We start from the raw sequence: 19,082 nt of genomic DNA, 5'->3' as shown, positions 1-19,082 counted from the left end.
GCTCATGATAAAGAAAGTTTAACGTGTCCCAAAAACAGCTATCAATTAATCACCAAACGTCTTATAAACAAGTCTTGCCAAGAGCAACATCTTGCAATTTTTTTTTAATAAAAATAGGCCTAGGCCTAATAATGGTTGGAATGGAAAGATGCAAGTTATGTTTTAAATACAAATGCTCCCGTTACCCCGCAGAAGTTTCAAAGTAGCCTACACCCAGCCTAAGCCTACTTCAGAACACCTCATCGACTGTCTGTAGTAGGCTACAACTTCGATTCAATAAAAAGATTTCTAAAGAAAAACATCGCATCATTACTCCTGCCTGTATTCAAACTCAGGACTGCCTGAAAGAACAAATCTGTTCTGGAAAGACATGCATTAACCCACTCGACCGTGTACACTGGTTGCTGTGGCACAGCCTTGAGTGATCAAATTAGTTTTCCATTGTCATATGAATGCTGTCATTTTGTTAACATTACTGTTAAGTAGATGCTGTAGGCAAAGGCTATATTTCAACCTCGTTAGTGTAGTAAAAAAAATTCAGAACTATTCACAAGGTTTCTGGGCAGCATATTTATGTTCTGTTAGCAAGCGAACTTCTCATGACTGCCGACAAAGTAGCCTACTGCCAGCTGACGAAGCTCTCATTTTAAAACATTACTGAGAGACAGGCACTGTACAATCAAGAAATCCTGTCACTGAATCCAAAACTATGTTTGACATTATGTACAAAGCTTATAGGCTACAGTGGACTAGCATGTTGCATGGGCTGCTAAAAACACCGACAAACAACACACTGAAAACTCGGCCAATCACAGCCCTTGCTGTCGAACGCTCCATCCGGTTCGACCGCGGAACGCCACAGTGGACTTATGCTGCCCCCAAGCAGCTGCAGTTGTACTTACATTTCACGCAGCTGCGTGAATCACGTTTTTCGTGAATGAAGTGTCCATTTTTAACTAGTACCCACTGTAGGGTGACCACAATACAGAAAATCATACACAATTCAACACAGGCATCCCACCATCCTCGCATAGAAGTCTAGCTACACCCTACATCAGTCACCACACAGAACATACAATGCACACAGTAGTTGGCTTCTGCTTATCGCAATAAACATCAGATTCAAGTGTGCTAAATGGGAAAGCAAAAACTGTCACTGTCTAGTTCACAAGTAAGGTGAAAATACACTCTTACTACAGTAGTAACTAATAAAGGCAAAAGACATTGAGCTTTTTGGCTTTCACTAGTAAACTAGTTACGGCAGTTTGGTCTTATTAGTTCACCAGTAATGACCATTGGCGTAGCGAGGGGGTGGCTTTGGGGGCTCAAGCCCCGAATCTTTTTTTGTATGTGTTTTCAATTTCCAACTATTCTAATTTCTAATTTAACTTCTCCTCGGTTTCTCTATAAATGTTACAAAATGTAGGCTACTATTACTGAGCAAATATCCCTTATTTTCAAAGCCCAATATTGACAGATAATCTGATTTCCCACACGATGAGTTTAGGCAATGCCAGAGCCGAGATGTAGCGGTTTACGCCATAAACCTGGCAGGAAAGTTCAGAGCGGCGCAGTCAGTTTAAACAGCAAGCCGGTGTTACATGGCAACTGGCACCGATGTTAACTGGCTGCGTTGGTGACGTTTTACGAGTGATGACGTTTCTTTGACAGATGTGGCCGCTTGCAGATTTGTCACTTTCTGATGGAAACTGGAGACGATCAAATACAAATATGCATGACATTTTTAAATGTCAAAATTGGCTGTAGTACGCTACATGTACTGGACCATGAATATGCCACTAAAAAAATACATACCTAAACAGCCTAATGACTCCACGTGGGTATTGAACCTGCTTCCTAAAATATTAAAATGAATAAATAATAAAAAAAAATGTGTGAGCGGGAGGATTGAACCCATGTCGACTGCGTGAAAAAGCAATGTGGAAGCATTAACCCGTTGCGCCACAGGAGAAGCACTAACTTGCGTTTTAGGAAATAAAGTATCAAAAAAACATCAAACCCATGTTTACATGTCAGTAACATTAACATTAATAGCCTATAAGCCTAAGAGTTTTGACTCTCCCTGTGCGCAAATTTTGTGTAAAATATGGACACGTTATAGACTTCTGCCCATTGCAGTGTGCGTTTCAATGCCTGTGTTTCATGAACTGAATTCTTAAAAGAATAAGCTGGACAAAAGGATACACAATTCGGCAACGCATTTTTATTTGATTTATTTGCTGACGTTCATGTGGCTCTACAGACACTTCAGGTAGGGGTGGCCACAGCCTAACCTCAGTGGAACGTTTGTAAAACTTAACCACGATACTTTGAAGGCCTACTAAATGGCTTGGGCAACGGTAGCATGATAAAATGGTAGCCAGATAACATGAACAGCTATGTTAACTTGTTACAATTATAATAACGTTAGCTGACTTCTTTTAATCATACAACTAAAGTCAATTTCTGAGAGAGCTGTCAGCTGGTTTGTGGCGCAAGTGGATAGACGTCGGATTACCAAGTAAGCAGGTCAAGCAATTTATTCGTGGTTCGATACCCACGTGGAGTTAATTTATGCTATTTAGGTGTTTGTTTTTTGGGTGGCATATTCATGGTCCAGTGCATGTAGTACTACATACAATTTTGACTTTTAAACATGTCATGCATATTTGTGTGCGTCTCTGGTATATCAGAAAGTGACAAATCTGCAAGCGGCCACATCTGTCAAAGACTCGTCATCAATCATGAAACGTCATCAACGCAGCCAGTTAACATGGGAGCCAGTTGCCATGTAACACCGGTAAGAAAAACTATTGTCAAGACATTAGGCAATTAGGCTACTGTACCCAGGAATACAAAAATAAACTTCAGAAAGACAGAAAGTTTGTTGTACTGTATTCATAGAGTCTCAATGACCGAATCAGTAGATTTACCTGTTGTCAGTTGAGTTCGTTCAATTCATTTATTGTAGGTTATTGTAGCCTAGGCAAATATGAAACGCAGATGTAACATGGCTACCGGCGGGATTTTGAACTTGCATGTTTCATGCATTTTAGGGCAAAAAATACAATGGGATTGATGTGTTCTCCATTTGAGGAATGAAATCAATTGCGGACGTGCACAGACAGGACACAGAGCTCATATAGGCCTAGGTTAGGCTACTTTCACTTTCTAGAGTGCACATTCATTACGTAAAAGATGCTTCATACCAAAACAACGATCAAACATTATCAAATGTATCATGACGTGTTGTCACAAAGACTTAGGCTACTCCAATTAGAAAATCGAAACCAAAATCATGTAAGTGTAAGGGTTCTCTCATTGACGCCTGTAGGCCTATAAGGAAAATGCGATTTCAGTTTGTAAAATGTATTTTAAGCCCTGAATTAAAGTTAGCTTCATGTGTTCCACTGAACATTATAATAAGTGGGTTCACAATGGGTGGGGCTGTGCTAAACCTGACCATAAGGCTACTTTTGCCAGATTTCAAAGTAAAAATGTATTGAGACAAGGTAGCAGCATAGTATACTAGCCTATAATATACAAACCATAACTCATAAAAAACGCTTAATTAACTAAGTGCCTGCTGATCAGATAGGCTATGCCTATAGACCCCTCTTGAAAGACCCAAAGTGCCAGTCAGATATACCTTGAGTCTCACATTTTTAAAGTCTCAATGTGTCCATTAGTTTACACAGAATTCACTAGAAGTCATTATTTAAGGGGTTATTTTTCAAAACAAATTTCTGCGATAGAGACGACGTTGGTTAGCTTTACTGCAAACTGCTTTTCACTCTCCTTAGAGAACGTTTACAATGTCAATGTCAAAACATCATGTTAAATAGAGATGATAGGCCTACTCTTAGTTATCTCCTTTGCAGCAGATCTAAAGTGAAAGTTATGCGATCCATTTAATTGGGAACGCGTCTGCGCTCACGAGAGGGAGAGAGTGGCAGGTTCCAGCTGGCTTGTTATTGTTGATAATTGATATCTCCTTCTTATACGAAACGTTTAAAAGGAAATCATGAAGGCAACAGTAGTTCCCACTACTGACCATTTAAAAACTGTGAGAGGGCACAGCCATAGGTACAGCGTTAGCCATAGCGGAGCAGGCAGAAGATCATTGAGAAATAAATGTGAATTTTTCTTAAAGCGACAGTGCACAATTTATACATGTGTTTAAACAGCATGGAATTAGCAGTAATTTTTGAGCAATTAATAACAAATTCTTTTGATACTAAATGATAGGCTGTGTCGTTTGGGGGGGGGGGGGGTTGTTGTGCGGCCCGCCTGCCAATTTTCAAAACCCAATGTGGCCCTTGAGCCAAAACGTTTGCCCACCCCTGCCCTATTACTAATTTGTTTACCATCAAATTGGCTTCAAACTGGCTATTAAATCTTGCATAGTGTACTTTTAAGAACGTTTCAGCATCAAAATATGCTGTCAAAGAACAACTTAGTGTCTACTTTTGAATAATAATAAGTTTTTAAAGGGATACACCGAACTTGCAAGTGGGATATTCTTCCTACAGGCAGTAGGGGCGGGCAAGAGAGCCTTCATTCGCCCTGTAATGAGTCATTTAACCATATACGGACTTACGAAGATGATTATTTAACACGAAAACATTGCCTGGTGTCCCTTTAATAGTATGCATTTACAAGGAAATAATATAGCAGGGCCTTGAGGGCAAGCTCCCTATGTAAAAGTAAATCGCTACTTTAAGTCACTAACAAGGATAAAAATGTCATTACATTCTATGCTGTGGTGGAGAGGGTCCCTGTGGACATAACAAATCATTTTTACATGTGAGAAAAGGACATAGTTTATGGAAATGGCTTAAGGGGTCTGATGCCTGATATCAACATATCGGGGGGAAAATGGTCACCATATAGCTTGCTTGCTATATACTGTAGTTCTACATTTATATTAGCTAGCTTTTTTTCATTATTATTATTTAAGTGTACCTTGTTAATCACACTAGAATGTATCTACATTTAAGTGTTTTGTTTGTATGCTTCGCTTCACACATTTGTCCATATTGGGGGAGTGAAATAAAGAGTAAAAGGAGTTGGAGAAACGTATTTACATCTGGTCGTCAACACATGGCACGTTTCAAATGTAGGGTTTCTTGTTTTATGTTTAATTGAACCTCTCACTCTCAGTTCGAGATATTCGCTTCCTGACAACTTTCTGATTCATTTTATTTCAGGGACACTCAAATGTAAAGTTGCAGCTGGCTGCCACATTCTGTATCTCAAACCTCATCTGGAATGAGGAGGATGGTAAGTACAAATGTACATCGAGATCCTTGGTAAAGTTGAGTGAAAAGGTGTGTTTTGGTGTTGGTGTATAATCTTACATATAGGTAAGGAAATTCGAAATGAGATCTCTCATTTGTCTATTTCTCCTAGACACAAGTGAGCTTAATCAGTACTGCCATTTTCTCATTTTTCATTTCTTAATTTGAACTCCTGAGTAAGAGCCCACCTCTTGTCTCATCCCAAGTCTAATTTATAGCAACACTAAAGAATATTTGCTCTCAGGGTCCCCCTACAGTTAAGAAGCGCAATAATAAACAAACTAAATATGCGTCTTTTGCAACAAAGTATGAACATAACTCTGATACCTTATAGAGGGAATGCACTGACAGCAGTCTGTGGAAAGAGATCACCAAATTCCTGTAGTAAAGCAGCTCTTTTCCATTTCAATTTCAGAGGGGGGCAGTGTTCATACCTGAACACCAAACTTATTTATTTAGAGTTAATGGACCCTATCATGACAGTCTAAAGTGCATCGTCACTTGTCAAAAGCTTATTCAAATTTAGTAGGATGTCCAGTCCACATTGGGAGTGTTTTCGTTATCAAACGTCGAACGCATGGCGCGACAAGGTGTTCCTAGGTTTCTTAATCAGTTATGGGTGTGTTTGGGGGCGTAACATCATTTAAACCAATGAGAATGACATCTGTCATTCCCTTTAACGGCAGAGAATGTATCAGTATTTTGACAGTCAACGGCGCATTTGAAGGAGGCTGCTTGCAAGACCGTATGGAATAGTCATTCCACTAAACCATGCTTTACTAAAACCTAGCATAGCCTTCACGCATTTGCACTCGTCTGTTATTTGAACTCATTGGCAAAGTGAAACTAACTTCACCAAGGTGTGTCAGTCAACGACAAGACAGTTCTATGCAGTAAGTTACTTTCACTATTGACTGACAATGGGTTACCATCGAAAACATGCTGGCTGGAAAAAGGCTGGAAAAGCAACACTTACACTAATATTGCTCAAATGACTGAATAAAACAACATTTATCCTGCAGAGGAGTTGCTTATATCTCGTGACAGTGCGTCTTCAGCTGTGCATGTGGGTCAATGACGTGACGCTCATTTTTTTGTGTAAATATGGGTTACATACATTTAAAATTGTTAAAATTTGAAAATAATTTGACAAATTATTTTCAAATATCATTTTCATCAAACCCTAATCTTAAGTTTTGGATTTATTTAATTTTGAAAGGGTATTAACTGAATTTGGGTAAATTTGTCAACATGGTGTAACCACAAAAACATGAACCAAATAATTACACTTGCTGAAAAAAATTTGAAATTCTCTCCAAAATCCCTTCTAAAATAATCTGGCATGATCTTGCACAAAAACTTTAGTAAAAAAAAAAAGGTGATGAAACCCCATTGTTCTGAATGTTTGAATTAATATGGGGAATCGTGTCTGTCACATCAACCACTTAAAATGTCAAGTGGTGTAACCACCATTTAAGGAGCAATTTTGTATGTATTATGTCAGAGAATCATGTGACAGGAAATTATGTCATAGAGAAGGACCCTTCAAGACCCCAACTGCTATGAGTCAAGGTTAGCAACTCTCTTAAAGTAACATAATAGTGTTTTTACGCCATGGCCAGGCAAGCTTAGGTTACATGTCAAATGGTATGACCTTTTAAAAATGTTTATAAATCATAATAATCATAAAATATTCAATTTAATGTAGAAACTGTGTTTGAGGTGAGGTGTGTACATAGTTGTCCATAATAATGCCTGCAAATTTTGCTTTTAAATAGAAATGTCAAATGGTGTAACCGTTTCTGTTTGAGACCAGTTTGATCAGATTCAGGGCCAAGAGTATGTCATTTTAGGTGCCAATTATATTATTTTTATAATTTAAATAGTTTCAACTGTTTAGCATGAACAATAGCTTTAAAAGGGTTTAATTAGATTGCAATTTAAGCGGTTTTTGAAATGTCAAAGCTTTTCATTTTAAATTTAAACTTCCATAATAATTTTTAAATATTTTATTATGATGTATGTAAACAGTATGTTCAAATTATAAATAAATACATTTATTATATATAAAATGTACCTCTTGTCCCCCAATGGATGCCACTTACAAGCAAGAAAAACTTGTCTCACCACAGAGTGCATGTGAACGCAGATCCTGCTGTTGGTTGGTTGTTAAGAAATTATCATACCCACTCTTTCACTCACTCTTATTCTCTCTCACACACACTTTGGACCCTAATTTAGCAATATAAAATGCATGGTCACTAGCAAATAGCGTAAATACATTTAGGGGTTTGTCCAGTCCACATTCGGGGTGGTTTTGTTATCAAACGTCAGGTGCCTGGCGCAAAAAGGTGGCTCTTATGTTTCTTAATCAGTCATGGGTGTGTTTTGGGCTTAACGTCCTTTAAACCAATGAGGAGGACATCTGTCATTCCCTTTAACAGCAAGCAGGGCAACTTCAAACAGCGCATCAGTATTTTGATAGTCAGCGGTGTATTTGAAGGAATCTGCTTGTACGCAAGACCGTATGGAACAGGTATTCCACTAAGCCATTCTTTACTAAAACCGAGTAGAGTATAGGCTACACACATCTGCACTTGTCTATTAATTGAACATATAGGCAAAGTGAAACTAACTTCACTGTGGTGTCATAGTCAACGACAAAACAGTTATACACAGTTAATTACTTTCAAAATTGACTGACAATGGGTTACCAGCAAAAACATAGCCTGAAAAAAGCAAAACTTCCCCCTATAATGTTCGAATGACTGAATAAATAACCTAGGGACATTTATTCTGCAGAGAAATTGGTGCTTACATCTCGTGACAGTGCGTCTTCAGCTGTGTTTCATATGCGCCTTTCGCTATAGACCAGGCTTTTCTTGGTCAGTGGCCTAATGCTTTTTAGACGGTATAAGATAGCGATTTTTAGATCATGTGCCAGACCACACCTTATGTCGGTAGTTGCCACACCCCTGGGCGCATTATTTAATAAAAGTGAAGTGTAAGATATGAAAAAACTTTGCGTCAGAATAATAATACGCTTTGCGCCAGGTTTTGCATCGCGAAAATATGGCCCTTTATCTCACTCTCTTTGAAAATAATGGTATAGACTGAAATTGTATGAGAACTGAATTGAAATCAAATAGAACACAAGTTTCTTCATTGATGTTATGAAATGATATTTGATATGGAATATGATGAATGACATGAATACATATCAAAATATCCAATTCAGTTTACCTTGATGCCTATTTTCTGTGTCAATTTCTTGTCCTATTGCTATAAACGTTTTATGGTCAATTGGTGTAACCGATTTATGTCAATTGGTGCAACCAGTATTTTGTCTAAAATACTAATAATGTACAAAAAAATGAATATGGATAATGATTTAATACTCTACTGTAATAATGGTTGTTTAAACCATTTTTACTCAAATGGTCAAAGAATAGACAGAAAACAAGATGTTTACAGCATATGGTCTTGCTCAGTACAATGAAAAACCCATATAATTTAAATTTAGAAATAAATATAATAAAACATATTCTCATAGGATATTACAAAATAAACTAATAATTTAATGAGAGCATGGTGCAGGTGTCATAATACCAGTTTCGGCCATGGGAGGCGGTATGCGGGCAACATAACCCCCAGCCAAACTGCAATACGCGTTTCTCGGTTGTTACTCTAGGGTAGACCAACTCACTTTCTGGAGGTATACTGCCCCCATCTTTTATGGAATGTGGAGTATGAATTGATTTTTTGGCAGACATTACACATGGCACCTTTAAATTAAAGTAACTGATCATATTTGTAAAATGTTTTGCTTGCATAAAGGGGGAGTCATTAGGCATAAACTGCTCACAATGTAGTTTATGGCAATGTAGTTATCACAGAACAAAGACCTCTTTTATTCTTACTATTCTTTCTATTCTATACAACAAAAGTAATTACTGTATATGAAGAGCCTTTTATTAGGGAACTTAGTTAGGCCTATCTAAATACATAATGCCCCATCTTGATTTTACATTGTGTTTGTTAAAAATGACGGCCGATATATCGGTTATCAGTTTTTGAAAAACTCAAAATCCCATATCGGTCAGGCTTTATAAAGAGATGGAGGCAAATTGACATACACACACACGCATGCACACACACAGGCACCCACATGCAGACATTCGCACACACACACACACAAACACACACACAGGCACGCACAGTCACACACACGCACGCATGCACACAGGCACACACGTGCACACACACCCACGCATGCACATACAACAATACACAAAAGTTCAAGAGTGGGCGATGGAGTAGGAGATGGAGACAAATTGACAAAAAAATGTTTGCAGAACGGATGTACAGGACTGATCAGTGGATATATTTTGTAACGCTATGTGGTACATCTAGTTTATTATCTAATTAATGATCATCGCTGCATTGATAGATTACTCATAATCTAGCAATATACACTTGAAAAGTAGTCCTATGTTGTATTAGAATTTTGATTTTGAAATATTTCATACTTTAGGGTGTAGGCAATTGGTGCCTTGTTCTTGATAGTGTTTTTTTTTTTCAACATCATTGCTTTCATTGACCTCTATCATTGCTTTGGTCTTACTGAATGCTGTATATTGCCAGTTTATTCCATAATCCACTGCCCTCAGTCGGAGTTGTTACTAAAGTACAGTGCCTACTACAGTGCCTACAAAACTGCTTTTATGTTCAGTAGGGGTGAGATCTCACGATATTTATTTAAATATGTATTGTGGAATAGTATCTAGTCTGTGTAGCAGCATTTTGGGTACCTACAGGAAACAATAATACCACTTAATGACACCGCACTTATTTTTGTGGTAGAAATATCAGTATCGGTGCATCACTAGTTAAAACATTTCAAAATGCACCTGGATTGTTTTGCATTTTGTGACTTTCAGCTATTTTTCCAGTCATATATTTCATCATTAAATATTAGCGTTAAAATATTAGCGTTAAAATATTGTCTCGTCTTAGGAACAACGTCGCGAACAATATCGTGTATTGTCTCGTCTCGTGGGCTGAATGTTCAAATTACACAGAGTGTTGAGAAGGGGGTGCTATGTATCCCTTAACTCCTTCAACTCTCACACTAAAACACTTAATAACAATTTATACATGCAGAGGTAATATTTTTAACCTTTACATTATGACAACAGCTAAGTTAAATTTAGCGAGCTAATTCATTCGATATTGAACTAGTAGAATTTAACTGCACAGAAAGTAGCTGTGCACACATGCCTTTAATGACATTATAAGTAGCCAGGTTTCTGTGACAGTATTAAGATGGTATGTAGTTTGTGGTGTGAAGATTGTGTTTCATAGATTATGTGGCCACATGGGTGACATCAGATAAAATACAAACATAAAGATGACTTGTATAGGCAATGCAAAATTGCAGCACGAAATTTGATGGCCACCACAAAATTCTGCAGAAAAAAACTGATTTGAGGAAAAACAGACCCACACAATATTTAAAAGTGGGCACCGGAACCATTGACCAGTTTGAGATGATTTTAAATGTCTATAAAATAAAATTTGATAGCAACTAAGCGGTGGTGCATCACAAATTATATTGTTTGTCTCCTGCTGCTTGAGTTGCAATTTTATCCAAGTAATGTGTGCCCGAAATTAAGACAAATGCTGTACTATGGCATTCTTCTCTAGCCATCCATTAAAAAGGATGACATACCAACTAGTATTGGGCAATTCCACGGAAAATGTACTTTTTGTCACATCCATAACGCCAGTGAAATACCTTGGCATTTGTATGATGTGAATGATAATTCATTTTTTGTGCATTTTTTCTCATTTACATTCTTCAGCCAAAAATAGCAAATGCTCAAATTTCATGTAATCATTCACATCATACCATACCATCACATTTTATTGGCGTTATCGATGTTACAAAAAATGTGATTTTCCATGGAATTTCCCTATTATATAAGATTGACCACGGTTTATGGTTATTATTGTGCGTAGCTTTGGACAAAAGTACTTGCCAAGAACCATAACCACAGCAAATAACACAATAATCACAATGTGTCCCAGGAGGCAGTGAAGGAAGCTGAAGCTTACTGGAAATATCAGGAGACCATAGATGTGGTCTGTCAAGGATGGATAGGACTTGGAAACTACAATGCCAAGAGATGGCGCACAGCAAATGCCAAAGGCAAGAGAGATCTCACAGTGCAAAGGGTCCGAGAGACCGCAGAAGAGGTCTGCCATGTAGCACAGTAAAAAGTGAACTTATGAGGTACTAACATAGACAAGTGTCCCACTAAATTATTCCTGCCAGTGTGTTTTATGCTATCGATAGTGTGGCATACTTTAAAGAACTATCGTAAAAGCTCCAATTTCGGAAATTCTAAAATAAAGATGTTTTTAATACTTCAAAATAGCATTTGATAAATGAACCTGTCATTTTCCAGTAGCCATAGATGTGTAGATTTGAACAAAGTCAAATGTGTAGTGTAGTTCTTAGCAGGAGCATCTGCGGTCCGTGTAACGCTTATCAGTTAAATTATCTACTGCCTTCAAAATTCAATTTTCTTTACTGTGCACTGTTTGGTGCTGGGCTGGTGGGTGCCCTCTTACGCGGCCCATCGTCGGGAAATCAAAATTCCACTGGAGCTCTAAGCGGATTTGAACACACAGCCTTATAACACTCTTCGAGTCACGGTAAAATGTCATTTATGGTACATAGATACATTTAGATACACTTATGTTGTGTGTGCTTGCGTTTCTTTAGGAATCCGCCATCTTGGTTTGTAGGCCTATAGAAATGAATATTAAGTGACATACGTAAAAGGGCAAAAATAGGTGACTGACTTCGATAGCATACAGTAAGCTATAGGAAAGAGATACGCGACTTTATGCTTATCCTGTTTGAAAATGGGTGGTATTGGTGACGTTTTCACAAGCGAGGGCGTGCCAAGGTGTAATGCGGAAAGGTTATGGCCTGACAGTCTGAACACAAAGGTCTCAGGGTTATGAGGCTTGTAGACCTGGGCTACTATCACGAGGTGGCCCCTAAATTACCCTAGCCTGGCCTGGCTCGACGGTCTGAAGCCGGCTTAATGGTACCAAACACTGGAGTGACCATTGTCCCGGAAGGAGCTCTGGGGTATATACCAAGAAGGCCCCTATGGGAGGAACAGCCACCAAGTGCCCGCTTTCTATGTTACATCAAACTTTGGACTGTAGTTGACCTGAAGAAGAAACTTGTCTTTTCAAAAGATGTGGCACTAACCCCACTCTGATCATTAGACATGGTCCTCCTATGCAGGAGTAAAAAGACCATTCTGGTAGTAGAGCTTACAGTGCCCTGGGATGACAAAATGGACATCTCGCATCAGCTGAAGAAAGCCAAGTACCAGGATTTGATGGACGAGGCTCACGCCAAAGGATGGCACGCTGCTTTATTCTCCATCAAAGTCGAATGCTGTGGCTTCCCGGCAACATCAGTGCAGTGCTTCCTACAGAAGTTGGGATTGGAACCCAAACAGCTAAAGAAAGCCACAGCAGCTGAGAGCAGCTTTAGAGGGTTGTGGCAGACCCAAGTTCGCATGTGGAACCCTGCAGCAGGTGAAAGACAAATTAAGTCTTGGCACCCCTACTCGGGTACAGACTAAGGGGCAAAACACAAAGCACAAAGCTTTTATAAGGGTGCAATCAGACAGATGTTGTCAATGCAGTGAGAGGTCTTTTTTTCTGTTTTGTATTAGCTTAAGCACACTGGGCATTTTGTGTTTCAAAGTGTTCGTGTTTTTATTAAAACACCTTGTGTTGCGTTTAAGAAGCAATAAGCTTCCCAGTCTGATCGTGCCCTATGGTCTGCATGTTTCATTTCTTTTTAATGAAATAACTGGTGCCTGTCTTCTCAGGTTCACAAGCACGACAGGACAAGCTGAGAGAGATGGGATTCGTGGATGTGCTGCACAAACTTACCCAGGCTTTAGACCCCAACCTTTGCGACCGGTATGTTAATAGCACACACGGTACCCGTGGGGTATTAAAAGTATTGAAAAAGTCTTAAATGTAATATTGTCAAATTTAAGGCCTTAAAAGTATTGAATTTTGGGTTACACTTTACTTGATAGTGTCGACATAAGAGTGACATGACACTGTCACGAACGTGTCATAAACAAGTCATAAACGTTTATGACATAACGCTTCTGTTATTAAGTATCATACATTTTTTGTCATAACAAGATAGGGCTAGGTTTGGGGTTAGGGTTAAAGGTTAGGATTAGGTTATAGGGTTAGGGTTCATGTGTCATGACAGTGTCATGTCACTCTTATGTCGAGTAAAGTCAAGTAAAGTGTCAAGTAAAGTGTTACCGAATTTTGTTTACAAATTCTTGAATTTCATTCACAAGGTCTTATTTTTTCCTTAATGGAAACAGTAACGTCAATTAATTTCTGAGGGACCATGATACTGTAGATCCCAAGGGGAAAATATGTGTCTCTTCAGAAAATAAACAAACTATCGCTTTTATTTTGAAACGTATGTTCACGGTTTTCATCCCTTAGTCATTCACACCATTAAAGTGAAAGTATGTGCAAGCACAGGTGCGTCTGAAATATCAGCTGGAATAGTGATGTGAGCTGACCAGGAAAGATGTCTAGGGTGATGTCACAGGTGGGATAGTTGAAACTTTCAGAATTAAATATTCAAAAAGAGTAAATTAGCGTAGCAATGTAGCAGCATATTCAGTTCTAATGTTGTAAACGTTATCAATATTAGACTGCTAACCTTATGTTGCTGATTTTGCATGTTAAAATATAATAGACGTGGGATACTGTAAAAATAATAGATGAGGGCTATTGTATTCAACTGTATAGGCTGCAAAGAGTCTCTGTAATGAAGAATACATTAAGTTTGAACCTTTGGCAAAAGGTGTCAGTATAGTAACGGCTAAGGTGAATGAAAGCAGTGATGATTGGCATGATGTATTGTTTAAGAAACTTTCAAAATAGCCTCATCTGGAGTATTCCTTCCTACAAGGCACAGTTTAGCAACATGGTTAGTTAAACAAACTAACTAGGACAATCTGCAAGTAGCCTAGGCTGCAGGTTAAAACATTTCAAATCAACTTTATCAAATAAAAGAGGGTAGACTAGGCTTGCATTTGTAATGTTAGCCTGAAAAGAAAGTGTCCGTCTCAAGCTAGTTTATTTGTTATCTGATTTGTTCCAACAAATATGCATATCTTATCATGCTTACTCTACTAGGCTATGCTAATAAGTGTCCATAAGGCCTATGACATCTTCAGAAATGCCTCATAATTCATGCTCAGAAATTGTCTTTGTTTTAAGGCCTGAACCATGTCTTTTATATGCAATTTGTATGATATTCTTTAATCTTTAAGCACCCATTTCTTACCATCATATCTCTCTTTCTTTCTTTCTTTCTTTCTCTGTCTATCTCTCCCTCAGTGCAAAGACAGCAATGCAGCAGTACTTGGCGTGACCTCAATGGCTTGGAAGTTCACCTTTTTCTGTCTTCTGTTGCACAAGACACCTTTGATTTTGAGCCAAGGCACTCAGAAAAGGTTGTGGGCCCATGTTATGTGTGACCCAAGCTTTATTTGATGTTCATATATTTTAATGTACTTTTTGGATGTGAAGATTGTACTCAATGTGTGTAAGAGGCACTGTGTCACAGAACATTTGGTGCTTTGGACTCCATAATGGAATCTGAGCAGTCTCTGAGAGAAGTTACATTATCATTTATTTGAGTGGCAGTAAATACTTGCTATAAATGTTATTTTAAATGCTTTATCAGGAGGAGATATGAAACAGATTTTTCCCTTGTGGATAAATACCTCAAATGTGTGTATGTGTGTGTATGTATATACACACATATATATACATATATATTTTTGATTTTTAATACCTCCTTCCCCATCAGATATCTGTGTCTTTTTTCAGAAATGAAGTAAATGCTATTCGAGAGTATGAAAAAATGCTTATTCACATTTTGAGTATTGGAACTAACACTCTGATAAAAAAATAAAATAAAGTGGTGATTACTTTCATCGCATTTCTTTGCTGTCAGAACTGATGCTCATCTTTTGCATCCTTCCTCAAGCAGTGCAATGCTTTGATAGCTCAAATAAAATAGTGAAAAATAGTGAATATGTCTTACAGAATACACATGCAATCTTTTACCTGGAGTTTTGTGTTCTGTGTTTCCTCTGCATTAAGAGGGTCAGGAAGGGCGAGGAAAAACTCCCTAGAAGTGGAGATACATATAGGAAGAAACCTCGAGCAGATCCACGACTCAAGGGCCTGACCCATCTGCCTATGGTTAGTAAAAGGGTAGTAAGGTCTGTATACATGATAAGTGATAGGTGTAGAGAATAGAACATGGTGTTTAAAGCCACCTGAGGTATACAGTGCAACCGGAAAGTTTTCAGACCCTTTCAAGTTTTCCACATTTTGTCATTTTTCAGACTCATCTTAAAATGGATTCAATTCATTTTTTTTCTAATCAATCTACACACTACTCCAACACTCCACAAAAAAGCAGGTGTTTGGAGTGCCTCGAAAGATGACTTAAAGTCAGTAGATAATGCTTTCCTGTGCTCATCTAATAGAGAGCTAAGTTCTGCTAATGTGATGCTAGCAGACGACGAAGAAGAACCGTCTTTATCCTGCTTGCCCTTTGCTTTAGACATTGACAAGGTTAAAATGTGGTCAGGAAAGTTACACTACACTTTTGAAAACCAAAATAGTTCAAACTGAGAGTTTTAAAATGTAAATGAAAAGTTTAGTCATCGGAGCGAGCTGCTTGCGCGTCTACTCCACACATCTCATACCGGAAGTCCCAAGTAAAGTCTTTGACCTTCCCACAGTCAAGTGAGTCTTTTGAGAAGATGTCACTGTACTCCAAGAGCAGGGTGGCTACAGTAGCTTGGCTTTGTCAGCAGGCTAGCTTGGCTTTGTCAGCAGGGAAACTTCACAGCCCTTTAAGTCAATATCAGTCAAACCAGCATCCTTCATTGCCTGAACCAGATCAATGTGCACGCTACTGGACAACACTGGGTTAGGGGCAACATCCTGGGTTTTACACAGTCCTTGTGCAATGTTCAAGTCCTCCATTGCCAGACACGGGAACACATCGGCTATCTTAGCATTGTGTTGCAGAGTGACAGGATTCAGTGTTGGATTTAGAACCTTCATCGGGACCCAACGATCTCCCCACATAGCTGTGACAAGCTTTCCCACAAGAATGTGCTTTGGAGTTGAGCGGGCAGAAGTAGGCTCAACAATGATGGTGCTACCAGGGGACACACAGACATCACTGGGTAGCCTACCCCACACCAGGTGTTCTTGCTTTGGGAGAAGTGTAACACTATGCACCAGCTTCACTGTTCCGACTTTGTCTTGCTCACCTGGGCCCTCCCACCGTGACGCACAGCTCAGTAGCTCCAGGAAGCGCTCACATTCAGGGTTTCGGAGGAAATGAGTTCCCAGTATTCTCAAGGATTAAAGTTCTCCGTCGTACGACGGATTTCCGTCAATTTGATTTTAGACTATCCCCGTTTCTTTTCCTTAGGCAACTACAAATATTAGGTCCGATGAATTAATGTGTGATGGTAAATGTTTAAAGACCTAATAGTGTTCTTGAGAACTTTCTGTGTCTCAACCGCTCAAGAAGATACGTCAGCCATGAGTTTCGCTTTGTTTATGTTGTAGCTACATGCTTGTCTCATTGGCCTGGGGCGTTTGCTTAAAAAAAAAAGAACACGTCTGGAGGACTAACGGTCTAAAAGTTGGATTATAGTGACACAATCGAGACAGCTGATACAAGGATACAAGGAAGTTTATTGTCACATGCATATAGTTACTGGAAGTAAGAAATGCAGTGAAATTATGTCTAGTGTCAGCCTATTTGTGCATTTATGGGGGGGGGGTAAAAAGTGCAGTTGAAGAGGGGTTTAGTAGATTAAGTGGCAAGGGCTGCATAAGAAAGGTAGGGGAGGATTGGGATTGGGGGGGGGGCACCAACAAGGAGCACCCAAGAGCAACAGGGGCAAGGAAAAACTCCCTTACCAAGGAAGAAACCTTGGGCAGATCCACGGCTCAAGGGGCTAACCCATCTGCCAGGGGTCTTGGTGTGTGTGTTGGGGGGGATGACAAGGGAGATGGGATAGTGTGCTGTATATGTGGGGACAGTGTGCAATATGTGTGTTGGAGAAGCTTCCTCATGAGACAATGTGCTGTGTATTGGGGGGGGGGGGGGGGGGCAGTGTGCTGTAAGTATGTTGGGGATGTGTGTTGGAGAAGCTTCCTGATGAAATAATGTGCTGTGTATGTAGGGGAGAGGGGGGGGGGGGGCAGTGTACTGCAAGTATGGTGAAGGGACTTACTATTGCAAGCAGAGTACTGTATGTATGATGTATGTGAGTGATGACAGTGATGATGTGTGTGTGGGCGGGAGGGGAGTGGAGCAGTGACTGTGTGTGTGTGTGTGTAGTGTGACAGAATCACGTTTCTGTCATGTTTACATAAAATATTTAATCTACCCAAATATATTTATTTATTTACTTTCACTACATGTAACACTTTTATTACATATTACTTCCTCACTATTGTCACTTGAAGTAGTTCGCTGGCTTAGTGACCTTCTAATTGACTAGCCAATCAGGTGTGGTGGAGGTCATGAGCTGGAGTCTCGCTTTAAACAAAATAGGATGTGAGCTGTCAAACCGGCGGGGAGTTGAATGTTCAGTCAATGCGTTGTGTCGGAGGTTGCGGTAGCTCGGTGGAAGTTCGGAAACGCTTTAACTAAAACCTATGGACCTATTGGACTACTGGAAGTAAACTAACATCTATGGACCTATTGGACTACTGGAAGTGAACGTGGATGTTCGGAATGGACGTGTGGATTATAAAGGTACTGTGCTATTGGATTAGTGCGAAGTGTTAGGCTACACTTTTTGCCTGGCTAATCGAGCCTATACCTCCCTAAACCTCCTCCAAAAACTTCGGTTTCAACTAGGCCTACATCGTTTTTCATTCTCTTCCTTGCTGCTCTCCTCCCGGGACACACACACGCTCATATAGACACACACACACAGGAACACTTGCTGCCAGCCCCTCCTCCTAGGCCGCTCGTTTTCATTTGTTTTTTGGTTATTGTTTTGTTTGTGTGCGTCGCCATAGACGTAGCGTTTTGTTGATCTAATGAACTGTTGTCGACGTCGCCGACGTCCTGAACTGAATGACATTTTGTTTAATACACTGCATCACCTGCTTGAAAACCATATGCTGTGTTGTGTTTCTTTTATTGTCAACTTTAAAACGGGAAGGGTGACGGGGTCTTAATACTGACACGGCAGTTTTAATGCTGCCTGGCGCCCAACATAATCATTTCCTTTTCTTGTGTCAGAGGCCACCGTTACAATGGCGCCCAACGTGGGGCTAGGGGGCGCTGTTTCCCCATATTTCTGATTGTCTTCTCATTTAGGTTCACTTAAAGTATGGTTGTATTTTTTTTGTATGAAACGTTTTTTTTTGAAGTGTTGAAATCTCATTGTGAAAATGTCTCATTGAGACTGGTGCAAGGTATTTGAAAGGGTTCATTTTTGAAGGTTATTGCTCTGTGAAATTGTATCTCAAATTGAAAAAGTGATTATCACTTTATCTCCTATATAAGAGTCTCTCTATATATTTTTTTTTCTCTCTCTCACTCTTAAAAATGTCTGACAATTCCCCGGCCAATGCAAATGT

General features: G+C 39.3%; 1 protein-coding gene across 3 annotated transcripts in view; it reads left to right on the top strand.

Moving 5' to 3' along the window:
• armc8 (armadillo repeat containing 8) overlaps nt 1-15,376 on the top strand; it is a 253,834-nt gene extending 238,458 nt beyond the window's left edge. For 2 of the 3 annotated variants that reach the window (XM_076264244.1, XM_076264243.1), the window contains 3 exons: nt 5,211-5,283; nt 13,226-13,319; nt 14,781-15,376. In XM_076264244.1, coding sequence (XP_076120359.1) covers nt 5,211-5,283; nt 13,226-13,319; nt 14,781-14,814 — 201 coding nt within the window. In that variant the 3' untranslated portion in view covers nt 14,815-15,376. Of the gene's footprint in view, nt 1-5,210; nt 5,284-13,225; nt 13,320-14,780 lie in introns of those variants that run through there. The other variant, XR_012981938.1, reaches the window with a different exon arrangement.
• Nucleotides 15,377-19,082: the final 3,706 nt, after the last annotated feature.

Source organism: Alosa pseudoharengus, unplaced genomic scaffold (genome assembly GCF_046254945.1).
Source record: "Alosa pseudoharengus isolate Yale_2024_CS ecotype anadromous, Long Island Sound unplaced genomic scaffold, YU_APseudo_1.1 YU_APseudo_1.1_scf_3, whole genome shotgun sequence".
In the NCBI taxonomy this organism is placed as follows: Eukaryota; Metazoa; Chordata; class Actinopteri; order Clupeiformes; family Clupeidae; genus Alosa; species Alosa pseudoharengus.
The sequence above is the reverse complement of the archived record's forward strand: the minus strand, read 5'-3'. Positions and strand labels throughout refer to the sequence as shown.